General features: G+C 28.7%; 1 protein-coding gene across 1 annotated transcript; it reads left to right on the top strand.

The window, feature by feature from the left end:
* The first annotated feature begins 5,672 nt into the window (after positions 1 to 5,672).
* On the top strand, positions 5,673 to 23,613 carry LOC107440569 (putative polypeptide N-acetylgalactosaminyltransferase 9). The gene is made up of 12 exons (XM_043041372.3): positions 5,673 to 5,918; positions 7,786 to 8,269; positions 10,857 to 11,023; positions 11,843 to 12,007; positions 13,019 to 13,232; positions 15,291 to 15,408; positions 16,754 to 16,939; positions 18,211 to 18,228; positions 18,916 to 19,044; positions 21,433 to 21,543; positions 21,747 to 21,875; positions 23,330 to 23,613. The coding sequence occupies exons 2-12, from the start codon at positions 7,842 to 7,844 to the stop codon at positions 23,471 to 23,473; spliced, it is 1,809 nt and encodes a 602-aa protein (XP_042897306.2). The 5' UTR covers positions 5,673 to 5,918; positions 7,786 to 7,841; the 3' UTR covers positions 23,474 to 23,613.
* Positions 23,614 to 25,291: the final 1,678 nt, after the last annotated feature.

Here is a 25,291-nt window from a genome sequence, read left to right as displayed (position 1 = left end):
TGTGTTCTTTTTGTGCTAATATGCGTCTGTCATGTGTTTTCTTTGTTTGCTATTGTAATTTTGCTCCATTTTACTCCTTGTTTATGTCCACTTAAAGTTGAACATTGTATATGGATTAATATTTCCAATAAAGCCATATGTAGCAACATAGAGGGTAAACTAGTATAGGTAAATTTAACATTGTCTCAAGCTTGCATAGTTTAATTGCTAATCATTTATAAACCTCATGTTTGTGGTAGAGGTTGCTGTTGCATTAAAATCAATGCTATCTGGGATGCACCCTTTGACGATAACAATATTCACACTATATTTAAAGTTAGCATATGTATTGATTTTATAAGCAAGAAGGTATCACATATTGCCATTGATAAAGTTTTTAATAGAATTTATACAAATAAATCTGAAAAGGAGAAATGCAGGGTATGTGCTAGGAAGCTTACATACATCCATCATCGATTTTCGATGAATAAACTTGCTCTTTTTTTCGGTCCATGCATTAGCTTCGTCACACCCCAGAGATTTCCGGAGAAAAGAAAACTAGCTAGAAAGAAATGAAAAGAAAGAAGTTTAAGAACTTTTAGAAAAATAGGAATCTATATATTTACTGGCTGCCAGGTATTTTATGACGAGTGACGAGGAAAAGGAAATGGCTGCAATCTATGAAGCGTCCGATTGTCTCCCATCTAAAAGTATATCTGAGGATTTTCAAAGAAAGACCATTAAAGATTTTCTTATTTTTCTCTTGAATTCTTGCAATAACAATCTTTTCACAAATCATTATTCAACCTCTCAATTTTTTATTAAATTCGTATATCTTATATTAAAAAAAATCATGCCATATTTCAAGTTTAATCGATTGTATCTCAGTTAATTTAAAGTTAGTTTTGTAATACAAAAAAAAAAAAAAAAAAAAAAACTCTTCATTTAGCTAGGAAAAATCTTTCGCAATAGATAAGCCAACACAGCATCACAAGCATTTATTTCAATGAGGGTCTTATGGAGTTTGTAATTTTTATGTCGATTATATCGATTATGTCGATATGACGATTATGGAATAACGATTCTACGTGAAGATACTGAATTGAGATTTTGGATATACAGTATTTAGGAGAAAACTTGTTAAAACAAATGAAAACGGAGAATATTTTTCTAACTACATTAATGATTTTCGAAATGACTGATTGTCTAAACCAGGGGTGAGCAACCTTTTTAATCAACGGGCCAATTAAAATTTTAAAATTTTTCGGCGGGCCGAACATAAAGTAATACTTATTAATAATTTACAAAACTTTATTTATAATAAACATTAGAATAAAAAAATATATAATTTAAAAAAAGTTAAGATTTCATATACAAATTTTAAGGCAAAATAAAAACAAACAAGAAAAGAATAATAAAACGAATTTACTTGAAATTTTTAATGAGAAATTTGGCACTGTTTTTTCGATACAAGCTGATCAATATCAGCCGGAATTAATGAGGTAGCTACACGTACGCAGCTTTCTAATAGTGCATCACTGAGTCTTGATCGGTGGTCATTTTTGATTAATTTCACGGTTGAAAATAATTGTTCCCAAACATACGTACTTCCGGACAGAAACATCATTTGCTTTGCATTTCTCAGGGCTCACATACGATTTATAAAAATTTTCTATGTTTACTGAGAAAAATAAATTTTTTAAATCGGTATTATTCTGCATGTCAATCACTTTCATTTGAAAGTCTTCATTCCATTTGCAAGTATCCATATCGATATTAAATGGCGAGGAAAACAATTTCATGGAAACCACTGTCTTCTCAGCTTTGAACGTTTGGAATCTTAATTGAAATTCGTTGATTAAAATGTCCATATATTGCGCGTATTTTTGAGAAGTAGTAACGTTTTCTTTTTTTAAATGTGAAAAGTGAGACACATTATTCTGCAAAAGATGCTGTTTCCACAATTTTAATTCGCGCTCAAAGCCCTGAATTTTATCATACAAATCGTGAATAAACTGTCCTTTGCCTTGAAGTTCCACATTAAGATCATTGAGATGCTGAGTCATGTCGATAAGAAACCCAAAATCGTCACAAAAAATTGTTTCGGTTTAGTATGTACTACCATTTTATTATAATTAATTTTATAACAATACGATGGGCGAAAGTCGATTAAATAAATTCAATTTTAGAAATGCTTGGCGGGCCGCATAAACATGTTTAAAGGGCCGCAAGTGGCCCGCGGTCCGCGTGTCGCTCACTCCTGGTCTAAACTGAAGGTTTATTTTACGACAATGTAACAGATTATGCATTTGAATAACGGAAAATCTGATAAAAAAACCAATTAGTATTAAATAAAAACAACTCAAAAGTAAATCTAAATTAAATCTTTCCTTTTTAGCATTTGAATAACGGACAATCTGATAAAAAAAAACAATTAGTATTAAATAAAAACAACTCAAAAGTAAATTTAAATTAAATCTTTCTTTTCAGCGAGACTTATATTTTTATTTTTGTTATGATCTCCAAAAATAGAACAATTTAAATGGTTATACTGATTTGTATAGAATCATTCCTCTAACGCTAATAATCCCTTGTGATGAAAAATAGATAATTAGATAATGCATTATGTACATTGCGGAAAGTAAAAAACGGGCCACCTTTTGATGTAATGATCGGATCTTCACGTTTTAGGACGCAATTTTAATGGTCGAAGGGGAAATTTCAGATATGCTAATTCATTAGTGAAGACGATATTTTAAGTTACGAAATTGGACGCAAAAAGGATTTTCTCCAAATCAACAAGCCTATTTAGCGAGGGGTTTGGATTTCTAATCCCCAAATTAGGCTATATGTCCCTGTATGCGTAATATAGGAAATACGGTTTCAATAGTATGGTCAGAAGAGAGGCCGTAAATTTTGAATCCTTAATGTTAATTTGAATTTTTTGCGCATTTCGCCATGTCTCGAGAAATTTTTAAGCGTATTAGACTAGACTTTTTGAATAAAATTATAAAATTTGCTTGTCCAAAGTAATTCTTTTTCAAAAGATAACTTTTAATAAATATTTATTATTTTATTTAATATTAGTCAAAAATTTTTGAAATGTTAAGTATAAAATTTTTTACATCATTACGAAGAATATATTTTAATTTATTTCTGAGAAATAAAATTTTCAAAATACGAATTTTTTGAAAATTTGATTGCTTCAGATTCAACCGATTTCACTGAAATGTTGTATTCCTCCATGCAAAATTATATTCTCTAAAATAATATAAGAAATAGTATACCTTTAAAATTCAAATCTGTTTCGACGATCATCAAATGAAATAAAAAAAAGCAATAAATATGTACTAAAAATTATTTTTTGCTTGAAATGATCTTTGGATAAATGAATTTCCACAATTCTGTGCAAAAATATTGTGAAATGCCGAAAAAGTAAAATTAGCATTAAGGGGTTCAAGCTTTGGACAGCTCGCCTTACCAAACTTTTGGGACCATATTTCCAAGATTGCGGCTATCATCTATGTTTTGTGGGTCAGAAATCCGTATCCGAAGATAGAAAGGTATGTTGATTGCGAGAAAACTTGTTTTTGTTCCTGATTTCGTAACTTAAATTATCTTCTGCGCTACTTAATTAGAATATTTGAATTCACCCTTCTTGAACCATTAAGATTAAGTTATAGAACGTGATTGAGTTACAGAGCGTGATTGAATTATAGAACGTGATTGAGTTACAGAACATGTCCGTTACTTAATTTTGCGCAAAGTACTTGAAACCAAACAATAGTTTTAATTTTTTTTACAAAATCACCTTTACTTGTGCAAAATAATATATTTTGTAAAATAGAAGTATTTTAGCAATGCCGCTATACTAAAAACAAAATGTAAAAATTCTAAAAAAAAACGAACTGAATTCTATAGGTTTGTTCCATTAAAACATGTTTAAACAACCGAAAAGAAAGTCCTCCATTTAACTCTTTGCTTATTTTTCTGAAAAAAGTATATTTTGATAAAATAAATAACCTGGATATTTCCTTCAAATTTAAATATATTAAATGATTAAAAATAAAGTTAGAATTTTCGAATCTAATAAATTCAGAAATATCTGCTATAGAAACTGATTATTTATTTTCTGAAACTGATTATAACTTCAGCTAATGTTTACTTTATATTCTTAAAAAGCATCATTCTTCATAAAATGTTGAATTTGAATAAAATTATTTTGTTTAGCAAAGAGTTCATAAATAATTTTTTTAGTAGACATATGTATTTCGAAACTTAAATATTTTTCATAAATTATCTCTGAAGATCAAAAGTGCACAATGTAATCTAATTAAAAGGGGAATAAATATTTTTCCAGTGAAATTCATTGTTTAAATGTACTTATTTTTCAAACAAATAAGTAAACAAGATTTTAGCTAACATTTTTATATCTATGAAGTATATGAATTAAATTTCAGTTTAAAATTATTGCAAAGAAAAAAATCCATATCAAATTACGTTAAACAGTACTGGTACCCTGGATGCAGCATCAGTAAGCCCATTTTTACCTTTATCTCTTATCCTACAATTTTTAAAGTAATGTGTATTTAATTGTAGTGATTCAGTGATTTCAAAGTAAAAATGGATTCCATAATGGATATTCCAATAATGGATATCATAATGGATATTCCAATAAAAATTGGTTCTTCCTCAGGAATGGGTTTTACTGTACTGAGTTCTGGTATCCTTAGTATTAGTGATTTGTACCGTAATTTGAAGTATTTTTACCAAATTAAAAACATAAACTAATCATTTCATTACATAAAAACTTCATTAACTTCAAAAGTTCTTTCCTTCAAGTGCTCGAAATTAGGCACCAATTGTCCAGATTCACTAGACTCAGTTAATGGTTATGTTTCTTTTTTCAAAACAGATTTAAAAGAGAAAATGCGAAGCTGCTAACCGAAAAATGGAAAAAAAATTTCACATTATTAGTTATATTTTTCTTAGTTTCTTGGGTTTATTCATTTAATGAAATAATCATTGTTCATTCTTTGTCTTTTAACATTGCATATCATACTTACTCTGTAAAACAAAATTCCAGATGCAATTATGATAAAAAGTACCGGCACTTCGAATGCCGGTACGTTTACCGTAAAATCTATTTTTCCTGAGCATGTTACGGGACAAAATTTCTGATATATCGTAGTTTCTATAGTAATATGATCGTAAAATCACTGAATAGCTATAATTAAACAATTGTTACTGTAAGATTTACCGTATAATATTTTACAGAATAAAAGGAATTTAACGGTAAGATGGATTTTACGGATGATGCACCCTATGTACTTTATTCCGTAATTTGATCTGGAGCTTTTTGCAGTGCCAGCAGTTTGGAATGTATGTAATTATTTCAGACTTTGCCAGATGATTAACAGCTTTGAATGCAATCTCGGGTATACTTTACAAGTAATATATAAAATAAGTATCTAATTAAATTTTATATTAGTTATTTCGTGGTTTCTGATTAGTGTAAAATAATGACTTATTTTCATAAAGATATGAAAGGCACAAACATTCTACTGAACTCGCATTTTAAGTAAATTAAGCTAATTTTCTTTTTCGCCAAGAAACCTCTCATCGGTTTCATTGACGTGGCTTAGATGACATCACAGACCAAAAATATGATTTGAATTTATCAAATGTCTGATCCATTTATAAAGGTTATTTTGAACTAAAAACATTAAGAAGATTATATAGCCAACTGAACAAATATGCAGTTCGATTAATTGCCAATAACATGATGAAACAGCAACAACGGTGTCGTAAATTTTTGCTTTGCGTATACTTTCTAGTTTTTAGTCTTTTAAAAATGAGGAAACACTGGCAAGTAAATTAAAATGAAAATAAATCTATAATTAGATATTAAACTTTAGATTATAATTAAAGTAAATCTGGTAAGTTTTTTTTTATTTTCTTCATTCTAATTTTAGTTTCTGTATTTTGTGTTCTGTCTTAAATGCATGCCTGAAAAATGTTTCACTATGATATAAGAATTGAAGGACTTGAGACAATATAATGACAAGCCACGTATTCAAAGTAATCGAGTGATTCTGATGAAAAGATGCTTTGAATTTGCTTGCACGTGTTAATATATGTTGCGTTATGTGCTGTTATTTAGTGTAAATTGCGGAATCTTGCAAAATTCCTATCTCAAAATAATATTAAGGAACACTTTTCTGTAAAATTCTAATGTTAAAATGAAACGTGTGGCATATCACTACACGCACTTCAATTATATATACCTGCAGAGTAAAACAGCCTAGAATAAACACAATTTGTTCATTTTAGTAATTGGATTTTTAAAATTTTTTATAAAATATTCTCGTGTTAGCATAATACATTAAATTTACATTTTGCATACTATGTTTCATATACGAGAAAAAAGCGCATAAATCTTCACTACTATTTAAGTTTTGTTTTAATTCTATTTTATATGCTGTATTTCCATATGCTTATCATATGCATTATATGCTTTACATCTTACTGTATTTGTGAAGAGATGTTTTGCCTCCTTCCAAGTCTCATCAATTGCGTTTCGTTCATTTATAACCTTCATCTGGCAAGTTATCTTAGGCCTCCCTCTTTTTCTTTTGCCTTGTGGGTTCCATTAAAAAATATGTTTTTTTTTTCAATTTTTTTCAGATGTGCAGAGAATATGACCTATACAATTATGTTTATGGTTCTTAATTTAAAGTTTTATCAATAATTCAAATTTCATGCTTAATTTTAAGTTTTTATTTCAAGTAAACTTCTGCATTTTGTAAGAACTTCTTTGTTATAAATTGTATGTATGGCATAGATAAATTATTCTTAAAACGTTGTTGATGTAAATTTATCTAATTTTTGTTTTGAATGCGCTAACGTTGAAAGCTTTACTTTGAAACATATACTACATATTATCAAATATTCAATTATAGTATTATATTATAATTAGTATAAAATATTTAGGCTTCACAGATAGATATTTCGGTACATCTAGATATCTAGGTATATCTAGGATGGAAGAAAAGGCTAAGGAAACTTGATTGTACAAGGTATATATTGCAATGTTATTGACATTACTAAAGCTATCGGTGTCTTTCTGTCAAGCGATTTATTTTTTAAAGCGGAATTGCAAAAGAAAAACTACCATACCTTATTATATGTAATCAAGTCATCGAACTAAAGTAAAAAATAGCCCATTGTAAGATAATAATCTGAAATAATAGAGTATTCTTTTTAGTTTTTTAATTATTTTTCAATTTCGAAAATAAATTTATGGATGAATATACACGTGAAATTAGTTGAAAAAATACCCTCTAAACATCATCTTGCATAACAAATTATGAAGATATTTTTCAATAGCAAATAAAATGCTGAATTTCAAAAAGAAACAAATTTATTCCAGTTATTGTAGCTATTATAATTTTTTTGTTGTTGTAAAAACACCATTTCTTGGTAAAATGCTTTGATTGCGGTCTTAAAAATTAAATTATTTTAGAACAACTAGAGGAAAGGCACTGAATTTAAGAAAGCAGTGTTAATATCACTTTTCCCCATGCCTCCAGGAAAGAATCTGGTTAAGCATTGAACGATTCCTCTAAACATTCACTGCATAAAAATTTGTAATATAAAACAGACATGATACTTAGTATATTTTTATACTATATTAGTATATTTTTATATTATATTAGTATATTTATAGTATATTAGTATATTCATATTTTTTATAATGTTTATTATAATACATAGAACTATTTATATTTTCTGAAATTTTTTCAGAAGTACTCTAAAAACCATAAACACCAGAATTTGCAACACTTAACTAAAATAACGAAATGATTTGCCACCAAAGAAGGAAAGCATTTTTCATCAAATCTGTATTATGCATCGCATTGGTGTGGTTAACTGTTATGATTCTATTGCATCTCTCCAGATTCATTTTTGGAAATAGCAAGGATGAGGTTCCTATTGTCAGTTACTTTGACCCATATTCAAATATAAAAGACATGTTCGGTGGCGAGAAGAAACCGGAATTTGCACCACTTCATATCGATGCTCCACATTGGAAAGTTATGGCCCAACAAATGATAAACTTACCTGGATTCGGCTTAGCAGGGGAATATGGAATACCAGTTGTTTTTGAAAATCTTACAAGAGAGGAAGAAGCTACCAAAGCTGCTGGATGGGACTTACACGCTTTTAATCAGTTTGCCAGTGATAAAATTTCCTTGCATCGTCATTTACCGGATGTGAGACCAGAAGGGTAAGTTATATTGTCAATGAATTTAAAATTGCCAAGTTACTATGGATAAAGTAAATAAGGAGGTCATTTTCTTCATACATTAAACTATTTGCGATGACTACCATGGTTGTTTTCGTTTTCAATCAGAGTCAGGGTTGGATATGGGAGGATTTACTGTCCTGTTATATATATATATATATATATATACATATATATATATATATATATATATATATATATATATATATATATATATATATATATATATATATATATATATATATATATATATATATATATATATATATATATATATATATATATATATAAATACAAGAAAACACGAAGAAAGTTAAGAAAAAGAATCTGGCAATCTTTCTGCGAAAACATTTTTAAGTCATTCTTGAAAAATTTCCGTCCATGTAGGTTGATCTGATTTCGCTACTCTCTTTATAGTCCATTTTACAGTTTTTTCTTTTTATTTTATTTTATTTTCTGTTTTTACATGTTATTCTTACTTATTTTTACTTTTTGTGTTCCATTTTATTTGTTGTAATTTTTATAAAAAAATGTTTTGAGTGCTCCTCACACTATTGTATTTATATATTTTGCTTTGGTTTTATTGATACAATATCAGAAAGCACTCTGTTTTGCGGATATAATCGTATGGGCTGATGAAAAGATTATATTTTTTTTTCCGGTTTTTTAAATAAAATTTAATCCTTTTTTTTAATTTTTTTATTTAAAAAAATTGTCGTTTGTTATTTTTTTACTTATTATTCCCCCCCCCTTTTTTTTCATGTGTCTATAATTTTTCTTTGCTTTATTCTTCATTTTGAACTTATATATATATATATATATATATATATATTCAATTTTTCATTTTAATACTATCAAATAATATTTATATATATTTCTTTAAAAATTTTTTAAGAAACTCCAGCTTTGTTTGAAATAATCTATGTTACTCTGGTCATTATAAGTAGAGCATTTTATTGAAATTGTGTAATTGAATTAAATCTATCTAATTATAATAAAGCTTTTCAAATTATTTTAATGCAAGATTTAATGTACTAAAAATTGTTGGTTCTTAACTGGCATTAAATTTATAATTTTGCAGTGGCCGAAAATTCGTGTTATCATGCGTTATATATTTGTAAGACATGTATTTATGCATTAAATATAATAGCTTATAGTAGTTGCGTTTAGAATTTTAAGTGATGTAAATATTTTTAAAGCAATATGTTTGGGATAATATAGTAAGACTATTTTGAACAGTAAATCTCACAAGCTCTGTTCAAAATGGGCTTAAGATTTCCAAACTTCAAATTCACTAACAGGATATTTTTTTTTCAAATTTGATTCTTATAAATTTTGCATTAAGTACTTGTTTATTTCCTTTTCATTCAAATTTTAAGAAAGGCAGGGTGTGGTAATTATTTGGTTCATAATAAACACACTTATTCTCAAACGTATCTCTAAGGTGATTCTCTTAATATTTGGAAGAAATGAGACAAGTTTATTTAATTTTTCATTAATCCATTCGTTTTCAACAATTAATTTAATGAACGCAATCGTAAGAATAATTCTTTTTTTTTTACTTTGAACCATTTCGATAGTAGATTATTGGTGCTTAGGATATTTAATTGCCAAATTGTTTGAAGACTAACATTTTCTAGTTCAACCATGTCTAGAGTATTTCAATAGCGCCTACTATTTATCAGTGATCGAAAGTTTCCAATCAGGACTTAACTCATGATGGCTATTGACACAATCAATTAAAAACAACCACAAGACTATCTATAGATTAAGTTACTACAATGGTATTTTGTGCACATAAATAAGTTACAACGTAACTTATAATACATTTTCTATACTTCTTTATGTTCGACGCTTAGGACAGTGAATTTCTCTAGGGGTATTGTCCAGTGTATGGTGATAGTTTTCGAGCAATGTGGAAGACAAGTAGAGATTAGGCAGCAAGTAGAGCAAAATGTGAATAGCGTTGAAAGAATGAATATAGCTAGCGTAATAGCTATGTACGTAATGTATGCACTTACAATAGTACATAGCGAGCCGTGTAATTGGTTGTTAGTGAAGTCGAAAACATTAGTTCAAACTTTCACCGATTTCAATCATGGTTCTAGTCATAGAATCAATAAACCGTGCTACGCTCTTTCAACTGAATGGACTTCGGGAACCGTTAATCGAACCAATTATCAACTGATATCCCCAATTGAAACTCACATTGAAAGATTCGCATTGAAAAATAATAACGTAGGATATCATATCGGTAGCCGTTAGAGCTGCGATGTGTTTAATGTAAGATTAAATAGTACAAAATAAAATTTATTAAACCTTGATTGCCTAACATGTTAAAGAAGGTATTATAAATATCGCCAATAGCTTTGATAACTTTATAAGTGGCAAGCGAGCAAATCGAATTTAGATTTTGGAGAGATATTAATAAAGTCGACTTTGGGATTAGCTAACAGTAATTAACAGAGGTGGAGCTCTCTTGTACTGATTACAACTATTTTATATATTATATATTAATGAAGTATGTATTATGTATTATATATTAATGAAGTATGCGTGTATCTTGCAGATGCGCGAATGAACTTTACAATCGAAATCTTCCTAGAACAAGTGTCATCGTTTGCTTTCACAACGAGGCGTGGAGTGTTCTAATGCGAACAGTGCACAGCATTCTCGATAGAACACCCTCTAATCTTCTCGAAGAAATTATTCTCGTAGATGACTTTTCTGATTTACGTAAGTCATTCTTTCTCATATTTTTCATATTTAAATTGACTTGCTAATATATTTATGAGAGTTTGCTTTAAAAATTTCAGAAAAGATCTATCGGAGTAAAGGGCAGAGTTTATGTTTAAAACTATTTTACATATCATTACCAGAAAATTTATAGGCCAAATACTATAAGTTTTATCAATTTTGTTTCTAAATTTACAATGTTTAGACGCTTTAATTGCAATGCTCTGTTTTCATATTTCTGGGAGTTTTGAAGTCCTTCATTGTAATTATTTTTAATTTTATTTTATACATAATTAAATAAAATTTTGCATTGCATTAGGTATATAATGTATACAAATTTTCACTAGTAGAAAAAAGAATTTTCATTAATATTTTTAGCAACATTTTTTACAAAGTGCTTAAACATAATTAGTAATGACTTAAATATAAATAAACAATTTTTGCATTGTTTCTAATTAAACTAATTAACTGTGTAATTTCTCTAGAAAGCAGACATTAAAAGCTGTTAAAATTCTCAGAAATTAATATTTGTATTAATTAATCAGAGAAAATTTTAAATTTTTTGACTAAATTGCCCCAATATAACAATTTGGAAGTGCTTAAATTCATTTACTAAATTATTCACAACAATACAATAAATGATAAGAGTAATTTATTTAGGGACATTTAAAAAAATTTAATTCAGCAGCGCATGCATCTTTCGATATTAAACTCTATCCGGAAAGTCAAATTTTATTACATGCTATTTCGCTGTGATACATTATATTCTAAAACTCATTGCTTATAGCATGCATTTAATAACATCTATTTACTTTACAGCTCATTTGAAAAGAGAATTAGAGGACGCTTTATCGCCATTGGTCAAAGTAAAGCTTATAAGGGCGACTAAAAGAGAAGGCCTCATACGAGCTCGGTTAATGGGTGCAAATATTGCCAAAGGACCAGTGCTGACCTTTTTAGACTCACACTGCGAGTGTGCACATGGTAAAACTTCACGCATTCCTCTTTTTTTTCTGTCTATCCAACTTTCTTTTCTATCAAATGTTTTTTGAATGCCAGCAAACTTAACAAAATTGAAAAACTTTTTAAACTTTTTTGCTAAAACACCATATAGCTGGACTATAATAATCTAATAAGTTTATAAAAAAACGCACGTTGCATTGGAAAGTTTTCCACTTGCCAATGGTCAGTTTTGAAGCATTTTTAATAGTGGCCACTTTTTCACATGTGGCCAATTTTTGTTATGCATAAAAAAAGCATGAGAAGAATTTTTTTATGCATAAAATATTGATTTTTCCCTACCTGTTAAAATGATAATACTTATACTAATATGAAAAGCACTTGTGGAGATTGGGTAAAAATTATGGAAAGCAAAAGTGGAGATTGGGTGAGAATTGGAAGATAATTTTTTAATCACCATTTCGTCGTCATATATTTCGTCGTCTTGTGGCTGCACTGCAGGTAAAGGGTAAAATTAAGAGTAATGACCCTTAATTATGCCCTTTATTAAGTTGATTTCCAGAGGGGGAGGTTCGATTAAATCCATAATGTTTACTTTATAAAATTAAGCCAAAAGTTTTACTTAATTTATCTTTTTTCTCTATTTATTTTCATATTTTCAACGTCACCCATTTAATACAAGATAAAGGTCTTCCATATAGTAGATATTTGTGTAATTTATATCATATTACCACTAAATTATTTTATAGCAGTTTTCCACTAAATTATTCTATAACAGAGAAATTCATCAGTAGAATTACAGATGTACATCTTTAAAATAATAATTATTAGCTAATTAAGAAAAGTGATTTCCATAATGAAATGCAATCTAAATAAAATTACGATATATATATATATATATATATATATATATATATATATATATATATATATATATATATATATATATATATATATATATATATATATATATATATATATATATATATATATATATATATATATATATATATATATATATTTCTCTTTTATTAGGATGGTTAGAGCCCCTTCTTCAACGGATTTATGATAGTCCCACTGCTGTCGTTGCTCCAGTAATTGACATTATTGATGATAGTACTTTTCAATATAACTTTCGAGAAACAGATGACTTTGGAGTTGGAGGATTCAACTGGGATTTACAATTCGATTGGCACGTAATGCCTGACACAGAAGTTGCACGGAGAAAGCATCCTTGGGATCCAGTAAGGTGATAATATTCTACCCCAATATAAGTAATTAATATAACTTACATAATAATGTTAAGTGATATTTGTCTTCATGACATTCATAAAATGAAATAGTAATTGTATATTTTGAAGATCAATTGTACAATACAAAATTATTTTCTGTGTATTTATCCGATATGTTAATAATATTCTACATCAATATAAGTCATTAGAATGATCCTAAAAACTAGTTTTTGCAAAATTTCTTTTTTAGAAAACTATAAAACTAGCCATGCGATTGATATTGTCATGTATAAATGGTGCAATCAAAACACTTTAAAAATAAGGTTCTCATCTTGGAAATTAGTAGTACAATACTAAGCTGTTTTCTATGCATTTGTACAGTAAGCTGACAATATTATTCACCAAAAAAAGTAGTTGAAATTCCATGCAAATTACTTTAAGAAATTCTTCTTTTTTAGGAGAATATTAAACAAGCAATTGGATTTTTAATCTTGAGTATAAATATTTTCACCTGTCTTCTCGAATATTGAAGACAAAATATTTTTCGTAAAGTTATACTAGCTTGAATTTGAGCTAAATATTTTTTTATCAGATTTGCTACAGTTTCTATTGCATTCATAGTTTCAATTAACGATCTTCCACAATTAAAATCTGCAGTTCTTTCAGTAGCACATTTATCAATGTTTGTAAGTTTAACAGCGCAAAGCGTGTGTAGTATGTGGACTTTCAATAAACTAAATTTGGCACTTGAATGACTAATTTTTCTTGTTTACCTGCTTCACATCAATTTAGTAATCCAATGGAAATTTTATTCACCAATTTTTCCTTACTTTCAATCGTGTTTTCTGAATACAGCACGATATTCAAACGCTGATTCGTTTCTCCTGTAAGATTGCTAAATGCTGCATTGTTTAAAGTTAGAAATGGTGAGTTACCATAAACTAGTTTAATGAGCAATATTCCTTTATTAAAGGACGTCTTAAAGAGAGAGAAAAAAATAAAATAAATGTTTATCAATTTTAAACCTTCATGTTATTACTATCTTGCTATCGTTGCTAGAACCGAGCCAGTTAGAGAAAAAATGTGCAATTTTATGTTACATTGGTACTTTTGTCAAATATAAATTGAACCAATCAGCATAATATAATAAACGAATATTTTCAAGATATCTCCATTCGAGGCGGTATTGCTACGAAATCAACATTTCCTGGAAATACTCAATAGTACACACAAGCAGCAAAATAACTTGGGCCCTCATTGGACCATTATTCACGAATCTCAGCTCAATAAGAGTTCAAAGAGCCGTTATTTTTCCGATATTGGTCCAATATAGAATTGTCTGATTCATAGATATTTTATAGCATGATTCAGCCAATACCGGTCCTATATAGAGTAGTCATATTCACTCGATATTTCATATCCATTATTCAACCGATATCAATCTTATATAGATTAGTTCGATTAAACTAATATTTTATTGCCACTATTTAACCAATGTCGGTCCTAGAATAGTCCGATTCTCCCAACATGTTACAGCCATTATTTAGCCAATATCAGCCCTATATAAAATTGACTGTTTCAATTGATATGTTATAGCCATTATTCAACCAATGACGACCCTATTAAGAATTGTAGAATTCTCACGAATTTTTATAGTCATTTTAGCCAAAGTAGGTTCGATATCAAATGTTCTGATTCCCCCGCTATTTTAAAGCCATTTGTCAACCTATATCAGTCCTGTACAGAATTGTTCGATTCAACCGATATTTTATAGTCACAATACAACCAATATATGCGTTATATAGAATTGACAAATTTAGACTTCATTTTTAGCCCCTATTTTGTCAACTTAGGCTCTATATAAAATTGTGTGATTCATCCGATATTTCATAACTATTATTCAGTCAATATAGGCACTACATAGAACTGCTCGATTCACTGATTTATGCTTTTAAAATCACACAATACAAGATGCTGAAAACGCAATCGTTTGAATTTTAAATATGCAAAGGTAAATTACATATTCAAAGAGCATTAATCTATTCCTAAATTTTAAGTGAAATAATATTTTTCAGGACTCCTACAGTTGCTGGAGGTCTTTTTTCCGTCAGTAAAGAATATTTCGACAGAATAGGAAGATATGACGATGGTTTTGATATATGGGGTGGAGAAAACTTAGAGCTTTCCTTTAAAGTAAGCAAAAATTCAATTCTTCTTTTTTATAACTTTTTATTTATTTATTTATTTTATTTATTTTTAATTATTCAGAGTTTGGAAGTTTTAAAAATATTAAATCAATATTAAATTGAAATATTTAGGTACTCAAAACCATTATGTAGATCAAACTTGTTTTCTTCCTCACAAGATGTTAACTTTTTTTTCGGTTTCCGTCCAAGTTACTATATTATAGCACATAAAATGTAAGAAAACTAATCTGGTATGACTATAAAGTTATACTTAATACCATATTTGACTTAATCAAAAGAAATTTGGAACTTCTGTCATATTATTGCTCAACCAAGAGACAGGAAATGGGACTTGGGAAGTTAAACTGGTTCTAATTGACATCTTATCAATCTTCATCCATTATTACGAAACTAAGGATAAACAGATGGAAGTTAGTTGATAAATCTGGTTCTAATTAACATCTTAACTACTTCTAATACATTCCGTAATGAAGTTTAAAAATAATTATAATTGATTGACACTTTATTTCCACGGTATATAATATTATCGTGTAATCAAATATATGAAAAATCAACTTGTGAGAGAATATGCAAATTCTTAACTCCGTATTATCGCACAATTAAAATCAAATATGATTTGTAACTTAAAGAATATTAGGTATAATTTAATATTCATTTTCTAGTCCGACTTTTCTAGTTTTTTTGATCATTAAATCTGTTACTCTATTTAATGTTATTTGATTTCATACTTTATAACAATAAATAAAGTCAGAAACGTATTTAGTGAAACTTTCAAAGTGGATACCATTTTGTAAGCGAAAAAGTTAAAATGATTGAGGAGGTATTTGAACTGAATTGAATCGTCAAATTTTTCCAACTTAAAAAAATTTAAAATCATCAAACATAAATTGCATTAATTTTATTTTATTTAAAAAAAACTGTAATTTAACTATTATCTGAAGCTGACCAGCCTGTTTAGGTGTCAGGTAATTGGTCTTGCTTCAGACGGGTTCTGGGTTCGAGTGCCGGGCAAGACATGGATGTTCTTTCTTTCTCTGTGCTATCAGTCCTTACTGTGGGAGCAAACTTGACACATCTAATATGGTGCCCTTGTAAGAGTGGCCAACAAATCTGCCCTTCAAATGCCTATATGACTCAGGTCGTTCCCCAGGAAGTCGTTCATTGGAGAGAAAAAACTATTTTTTGAAAAGGGAAACGTAAAGCGAGACATCATATACACATAGTTGATAAAGAGTGGCCTTCACTGGTAAAGGTTGTTAAGTATTTTCACGTCGTAAACAATGAATTTTTAAATCGATGGCTTATTCATACTTTTTTCTTGTAACTTTTAGACATGGATGTGTGGTGGAACTTTAGAAATCATACCATGTTCTCATGTTGGGCATGTTTTTCGATCAAGAAGTCCGTACGTTTGGAAACCAGGGGAAAATGTGTTTCGAACTAATTGCATTCGTCTAGCTGAAGTCTGGTTGGATGACTACAAGCAGTTATATTATAAAAGAATAGGGGTAGATGCGGTAAGAAATTTGTTCTTAACTCTCTAAACTTCTCAGCTTTTTCAAAGGCATTAGAAAATATAATAAATTCATAAAAATTACAAATGCATTTTATTAGTAAACTCAATGATTCTAAAAGCTAAGTTCTTTGTAATATACAGTATGTTATTTTAATTATGCTAAAATAAAAGGTAACTTTAAATTAGGCTTTAAAAATATCATTCATAATGTTTGAGGTATTGTGTGAAAAATATTTTCAGAAACATTAAACATCACGGAGAAAATTTCTTGTAAAAATACCGAACTAATATGGTAATAATATTTCTGGTGAAAAAAGCACTTTTCTGCTAATAAAGCTAAAGTAGACTGTATTTAAACCATTTATTTGGGTTTTTTTTTCATTCGTGTAGTAACAGCTAACTGAAAATTCTAATTTCCAATTCGACTAAGTTATTGATTAAATTAGCACGTTTTTATACATTTACAATCATACATCATGGTAATAAAACCATATTTTATTGTTAATTTTACTATAAGTAATTAACAAAGCTCTTAGGTAAAAATGACTATGCTTTATGGCGTTCTCATAGAGCCAGAAACACGGTAAATAATACCATGTTCTGAAAATTTTTATCGTACTTTTGTACTTTTTTTCAGTGCATTTTTACCAAAATTATTTTAAAATTAAATTTAAACTGCTGAGGGAGAAACTTGTCTTTTAACGTTTGAACTAGTATCACACACTTGAACTAATATCACAGAATAACAAATTCGTTTTACAGTTGAATGAATTGTTATTGAGTTCTATTTTCTAGGAATATATTTATTTTTAAATTAAATAATATCAAGCACTATAGTAAATACTATTTTATACAAAGATTTAACATTAAAAATATGCAACGCTAAAAAAATGTAACATACATCATGTGCCATTAACATACATTATTTTGAAATAAATTTATTTTAAGCATTTTAAGTTACAATATTCAATTTAATATTCAAAATGTTATGCTATGTAAGCAAATCCTATTTATTAAAAAATCACACCTTTAATTATTATCCTCAGTTTTCAGCAGCAAAAAAAGTGTTTTTAATAAAGGGATAGTAACTTGTTAAGCTCTTTACTTATATTTCACAATACATTAGTCAGTAACTAAAAATTTTCACATATATTTCAATATTTCATAAATTTTAAATTAAAAATACAAAATCAATATTCTTGTTAAATCTCTTGAAATTCTGATTTTTTTAAAATTATTTATTTGAATTTAACTTTTGTCCTTTTTTTGCAGTACAGAGTTGTTCAACAGGTAATTTATAGTTTTTTTTCCACAATTTATTACAAGTACACCTTAGTCTGTTATGTGTTAAATAATTCATAATTGAACGGATTACTTTAAACATACTGTTTTATTTAAAAAAATTAATCTTGCTGATTTAAAGAGTACTATATCTTGGACTAAAAGCTAATATAACTAAGATCGTTTTTTTAAATGTATTATGTTTCAATTTAAAAAAAAAGTAACTAATTTCCTTGAGTACATTAAATATATGATGCATATATCCTACAAGTTGATATATTTTGTTATAGTCTAAAAGGAAAGCAAGAGAAAAATGTTTTGCTTAAAAATTAAAGCGTTGTTCTTAAACATCAAAATATTTGGTACGCGAACAAATTTATAAAACTTTTTGCATTTTAAAATTTTAAGCATTTCCCTGAAATTATAATGTCATGCACCTTTTTCAGAAACGTTTGGTAAAAAATGAAAGGACTTTAAAAACGTTCCATTATTTAGTGTGTGTATAAGTTTACAAAAAGCTTTGTTTTAGAAATTTCTATTTTACATTTTAACATTAGTTTTTAAAAAATATAAATTTCTTTTTGCACTAATTATAAAATCTTATATTAAAAATAATGTAAACAGTATTAACAGAATAACACTATGTCAAAGACATAAGTTTTATTAATGCAGAAAGTTATGATTCTTTTTTTCCAGAAAAAATACGGAGATGTGTCATCTAGAATAGAATTAAGGAAGAAACTTAATTGCAAATCCTTCGACTGGTATTTAAAGAACATTTATCCCGAGCAATATATCCCTGGTGATCTTGTTGCTGAAGGTGAGGTAAGGTTGAGAATATTACTTTAGGATTTGTGCCGCCTTATACACCGAAGAGCCATTACATTATGACCACCCTCCATCTATAACAATGGGCTCGCCCAGGTTTTCATGGTTATTCGCCCAGAAACAATGTTTTCATGGGGCACATTAGGACCCATAATCCTCATAGAACAATCCCTGACGTCTGTAAGCTACTTAAACATAGTTGCAGACCAGGTTCACCCATTCATGGTAACAGTTTTTCCTGCGGAGGGTGGTGTTTGCCAACAGGATAATGCACCATGTCACAGGGGTCGAATCGTCATGGACGGGTTCGAGGAACATTCCAGTGACTTTCAAGTCATGTCTTGGCCCCCAAATTCACCTGACCTTAATCCAATGGAGCATTTGTGGTCCTACTTGGAAAACCAAATTCGTGCTGTCACGCTACCCCCTCGCAATGTGAGGGAATTGCAGGACCAGTTGAAGAGCGCTTGGCACCAGATACTTCAGACTACCTATCAGCACCTTGTGGAATCAATGCCACGGCGGGTGCTAGCAGTTTGAGGGCTAAAGGTGGTCCTACATGTTATAGCAGGGTGGTCATAATGTAATGGCTCTTCGGTGTATTTTCGTCAATTTCAAAATATTTGAAAAAATGTTATGGAAGCAGCACTTAAAATCAACAAAATTTATTATTATATTTTTTTTTAAAAAGAAATCAAGTTTAAAAATATGAATGTAATTGAAGCAATGGAACGTGATGAAAAATAAAACAACAGTTGCAAAATATGGTATCTAAATAAAAAATAACAATTTGTTAAAAATACAAATTGTTTAGTAAGAATAACTCTAAGCAATTTATTAATTGAAAAATCTCATTTTAATGTACTGAAATGCATTGTGAATCCTTTAACGAATGCTATAAAAGTATTCCACTTAGTTTATTATACAACTGCTTCAAGCTATTAAATAATTACTTTTTTCAAAGGAATTATAAATACTTGCATTTTTTTTTATTTGGAAATATGAAGTGTGTCTGGAGATTGAAAAAAAAGTGTCATATAGCTTAATCAAAAGAGTGGTTTAATGTGTGAATCTCCATCATGTTATATTTTAATTCTAGACATTTGTAATGAAGGGAAAAGTAATTATACAAGAAATAATGCAAGAATAATTCATTAAAGCGATCCATCTATAACTTGTTAGCAGTCAAAGGAGGTTTGGAGGCTCAAGTTTCACAATTTTTAGACTACAGAATGTTTGTGCTAATATGTTTCTTTCATTTTTCATTTAATCAAGGGGTAAGCGTTGGGGTACCTCGTGTTCAACTTTTTTCAGAGTAAAACGTTATACCCTTTAAAATTGGCTAATCTGTATGGATATTACAGATATAAATATTTTTGTTTCAAATCAAATAACAACTTTTGTGAAAATCAGATTTTCGAATAAAATTATTAAAATTGCCACTAATTTTTGATAGGTTGAAAGGGTTTTAGTTTTGGGTTAAAAAATACCACTTGGGTAAAAGTCTGAAATTACAAGTCAAGTTAAATGCTTTTACTGCGGGTTGAAATAATTTTATTTTATAACCGTCATTGAGCAGTCGACCCAATTCTGGGTTTATGATTACCAATGTTCAACTCCTTATCCTCGTAATTTTGATCCCAATCCGGAAGACAAAGGAGCTCCTGTATTAGTACCCCCAGATATATTGATTTGTTATGGGAACATGGAGGCTTTTGTGACTCGACAAATTTAACGTGCATCAGTAGCCATTTACTACACGGGGAGTCTTCAGCTAACTGGGATCAAACCCATGATCTCTTCGATATGGGCTTAGTGCCCTACGAACCAGGCTATCCCGGACTTTTAATGTACCTATAATGAAGCTAAGACCTTTTTACTATTTTTAATGAAGATGGCGTTTTGATGATGACCTTAAAAAGATAATTCACTTCTTAATTTTTTTCGTTATGGCAGGAAAAGCAAAAAAAAAAGTTTTTTTTCCTAATTTTGTGCGCAAATTAATAAGCAGAACTTCTTGCCTGATGAGTACCGATCATGTTTGAAGGCTGAACACTGGGGTTTTCATGTTTGGCTGACCACCTAACCGGAGCATTTGGTCATACACCTCAGAGCGCAAGGACAAACAGGAATAAACACAGAAAACCCTGGTCTTCGTTGGTTGCACTGCCACTGAGTTTAGTTTAGTTATCATTGGTTTCACAAGATTTAAAAATAGGAAATGTTGTTCATTTCCTTTTCGTAAATTTGTTTCAGCATATATTTCGGTTTGATATGAAAGCTTAAAATTTTTTACTGATAATTAGTTATTTAGAATTAAAAAAACAGTTATTTATACAAATATTTAAAAACAATATGCTAAAATTTTAATTATTTATAATTTAGATAAGAAATCTCGGTGCTGGTGCAGATTCTTGTATGGATAGTCAAGCAAAAGGAGAGGATTTAGGTAAACCAGTTGGTATGTGGTCATGCCATCTTGAAGGAGGCAATCAGGTAATGTTAATGTCCAGATCATGAATCTGATTTTTAAATTATTTTGCTAGCACTTTTTCATGCACATATTCATTTTTTTCTTTTCTTTTCCTACTTATTAAATTTATTGAAATCTGTATATTAGATTAATTTGCCTATGTAAATAATTTATAATGCACTAAAATATTCTAATATAACACATATGCTGATATTTTTCATTGCAGTATTTTATGTATACCCAATTTGGAGAAATAAGAAGAGACATTGCGTGTATAGATTTTGCAGGACAAGACCTCATTATGTATCTATGCCATGGTGGCATGGGGAACCAGATGTGGATCTATGACCCGGATGTAAGGAATGATTTTTATTTTATCATTAAAGTAAATCCTAAACAGAAATGGCATTTATTTTTCATAATAATTATAGACAAAAACTATCCCAATGCTCTTCGAGGATACACAGTAGACGCTGGAGAATATCTGAAGTACTAAATTGAGGGATGATGAATAAAATGCATTTCTGTAAAATTTATAGTCAAGTTATATTCTTAAAGATTTTTCGTACAGTTCACTAAGTTCATATAAGATGTAGAATAATTTAAGTTTGGCAATATTTAGATCCTTCTTTAAGGATTTTTGATTATTTTTTATCACTTTATCAGTAAAGAAATCCAGGGAGTTCTATGAGACGCAATGTTTTTATTGCAAGATGAGGGAGAGACAGCGAAAATTTTTTTTAAAATTTATATATTAATATATATATATATATATATATATATATATATATATATAAATCTTTAACAGAAAAGATGTAAAAACACATTAGGTGTCGTAAATTAATATTTAAGCGAGGAAAACTATAAGGAAAATATTTCAATCGAACGAGTCTCTTCTAAGCAAGGTGATAGAGAACAAAACAATTTATTGCCAAAAGAAACAGAAAGTTGAATGGAGATTAAGATTCTTAAAAATATCTTCAGGTTTCCCCAGGTTCAATATTTTGTACTCCAACATCATAATGATACAAGAGGGTTCAATACCTTTTGTTTCCTACTTGTTTAAATACTTTTTTGTTATCCAAAATTTTAATTGTTTTACTTCATTTTTGTCAGTGATTCTAAAAGAATATATTATATTGCATGTAGTAATGGCGGAACAACTTGTGCATTAAAATTAAATATGCTTGCTCACGACATTTAATAATTGCTGATTTAATTCTAAATTCAGCGATTTTTTGAAAGTAAATATTTGAATAGTGGAATAGTATTTAAACTATTTCTTCAAAAATTCACAAAACATTCACTTTGTAAGGCTTAATTGCTTAAAAATATTTTTCAAATTTAGAAGTTCTGAGTAAATTACTGCTTCCAATACATTCAGCTCATACGATTCTTTAAATTTTAATCGCTACCCCACAAGGAGATAGCTTTTTATTCCTTCCTTTGATGATAACTCAGAAATTCATCATAAAATTAATATTTTGTTTCGATTAGATTATAGAAAATCTCATTTTCAACACTATTTTGTAAGAATTCAAAATTACAAAAATACGTATTTTACACAGTTAAAAAAATCATCTTTAGTAGTTCATTGATATCTAAGGTTTTAAATTGATAATATTTTTGAAAAAAAAATGAACCTCGTAAGTTTATTGATTCCAAAAATCCGAGTTATAAAATTTTTAACTTGAGATCGATTTTTTTGTCTTTTTTTTAATCGGCCAACCATTCTAAGAATAATTTAACTTAACATAACTTTTAATAATGATGAGTTTTTATGCTAACAATTTCTACTTTACTTTCAAGACACATTTCATCAAGCATGGTATAAGTGGAAAATGCATGGAAATGGCAGAGGACAAGATGAGAATAACGATGGAAATTTGTAATGGAAACCCTCGACAAATGTGGGGTATGCAGAACTTTGATGGCTCGAAGTTACTTGTATGAAACGAAAGGCTTAGCCTTCTAAGTTATTCTATTCCTACTCGTGTGTCAGTTACCATCAGATATTGTCATATGAAACTTATTGAACAGCATGTATATAACATGTTGAAATATTTCCAAATAAAATGCTTTTTTCTAAAAAACGTATAATGTTAGATTACTTTGTCGAAATGCTAAGTGGTAATTATTTATTTGGCCCAATTGTGTTGCTTTTTGATTTGTTTGATCTAAATTTTTTCTTAATTTTCACGACTTTGGCAATTATTTTTATTTCCTTCTAAGACTGAATTAAAATACGTCCATGAATTCTTCCAGTAGTTAGATTTCTTCTTAAATTTAGTTAACGGGATGACGATAGCTTCATGGAATACTATACAACAGGTTACTATACAACAGTTTGAAATCTTTAATTTCATTGGAAAATTACTTATATTTGTGTCATTTGAATGAATAAATGCCTACATGAATAATCTTTATATGGATTTAATCAATTAAAGTGTCATTAGCACTTTAAAATAAGTGGAGTAACAACAATTTACAACATCGCTGGAACAGTCTTTATGGAACTCGTCGTACATATGGTAAATTAGTTGTAAAATAGTACATGTTAAAATAGCTATAAAAAGGACTTATTAGCTTTTTCAAAGAGGGTAGATTAAAATATGTGCGATGAGTGAATAAAGTAAAACAACGTAAATAAAGAACAATAAAAGGTAAATAAAGTAATGGGGACAAAAAGAAGGGGAAATAAAAATAAAAGAACCTTACTAAATGTCTACCATAGATTAGACCTTTATCATGTCTAAACAGAATAGTACAATAGAAAAATAACACGACAACGACGTATAAAGTGATTTAAACTGAGAGAAAGAGGGAGAGGACTAAACAAGACTATAAAAGAGAGGTGATAAATAAAAAAAACTGTTGAGAGGTGATTGAGCTGAAACCCCAGGGATTTAGAAGAAAAAATTGAATCCGAATATATTTCCAAACATTCGGAGACGAGCAATAATAAAAAGTCCATTAATCAAATTATTATTTTTTAAAATATAGAATGATTCCCAGAGATCAAGGTTGATGGGCTCTTACTGCTTTTGGCTCTGTTTATAAGCTTTTTACGTCATTGATAATACTGAATATTATTTTAATAGAAGAGTTGCTAAAAATGAAAATATGCGGCATGTCAGATATATTGCAAACTAAATGTTGAGCCGGAAAACTCCTAAAAATACCAGAAGAATTCCTTTTTTCTAAGGAGAAAGATAAGTTAGACGGTGGTAGCTCATAAGTTTTCCTTATTAACATAGAGATTCCAAGTAGGAAAAAAAAATATGAAGTTACTTCCGTTTTTCACTTTGCTGTTTTGATACTAAAAAATAAATGGAATTATCTTCTACTATGCTTATTTTCGTAAAAATTATTCATTTAAACATCAGGAAAAAATATTTTTCTAAACAAAATTGCAGCTGTAGCGGAATACTAATTTACATTACTTAAGTTTTGTATCGTTAATATTACCATTTTGTTGATCTGGAAACCAAACTAACGGAATTCTCGAAATATGCCGTACTTGTTACATCGAGCTTTTTACTGCATTTGTAATATAATACCAACAAAGTAAAAAATAAAAATTGTAACTCCTACAGTCAAACCTTTTTATATTATTTATTACTTCATATTTTTTAAGTGACTTTGCATTAAGTACACCACATAAATAAAATGAACAATATTTATTTAAAAATCATGTGATGTATCTGTGCCATATCGCTTTTCATAAAGAAAAGTTATCTTTACATCCAAAGCCAATCATTTTCCTCTCAG

The sequence above is a fragment of the Parasteatoda tepidariorum genome, chromosome 3, assembly GCF_982258835.1.
Source record: "Parasteatoda tepidariorum strain Cologne lab strain chromosome 3, Ptep-v5.0, whole genome shotgun sequence".
Taxonomy (NCBI): Eukaryota; Metazoa; Arthropoda; class Arachnida; order Araneae; family Theridiidae; genus Parasteatoda; species Parasteatoda tepidariorum.
This window is presented reverse-complemented; position numbering and strand designations above follow the sequence as displayed.

Excerpts from the sequence above, each read along its gene's own strand:
- LOC107440569 (XM_043041372.3), top strand. The coding sequence starts at position 7,842 with ATGATTTGCCACCAAAGAAGGAAAGCATTTTTCATCAAATCTGTATTA. Across the intron at positions 19,045-21,432 it reads ATCTTGTTGCTGAAGGTGAG|ATAAGAAATCTCGGTGCTGG; the intron begins GTAAGGTTGAGA and ends TTTATAATTTAG. Across the intron at positions 21,544-21,746 it reads ATCTTGAAGGAGGCAATCAG|TATTTTATGTATACCCAATT; the intron begins GTAATGTTAATG and ends TTTTCATTGCAG.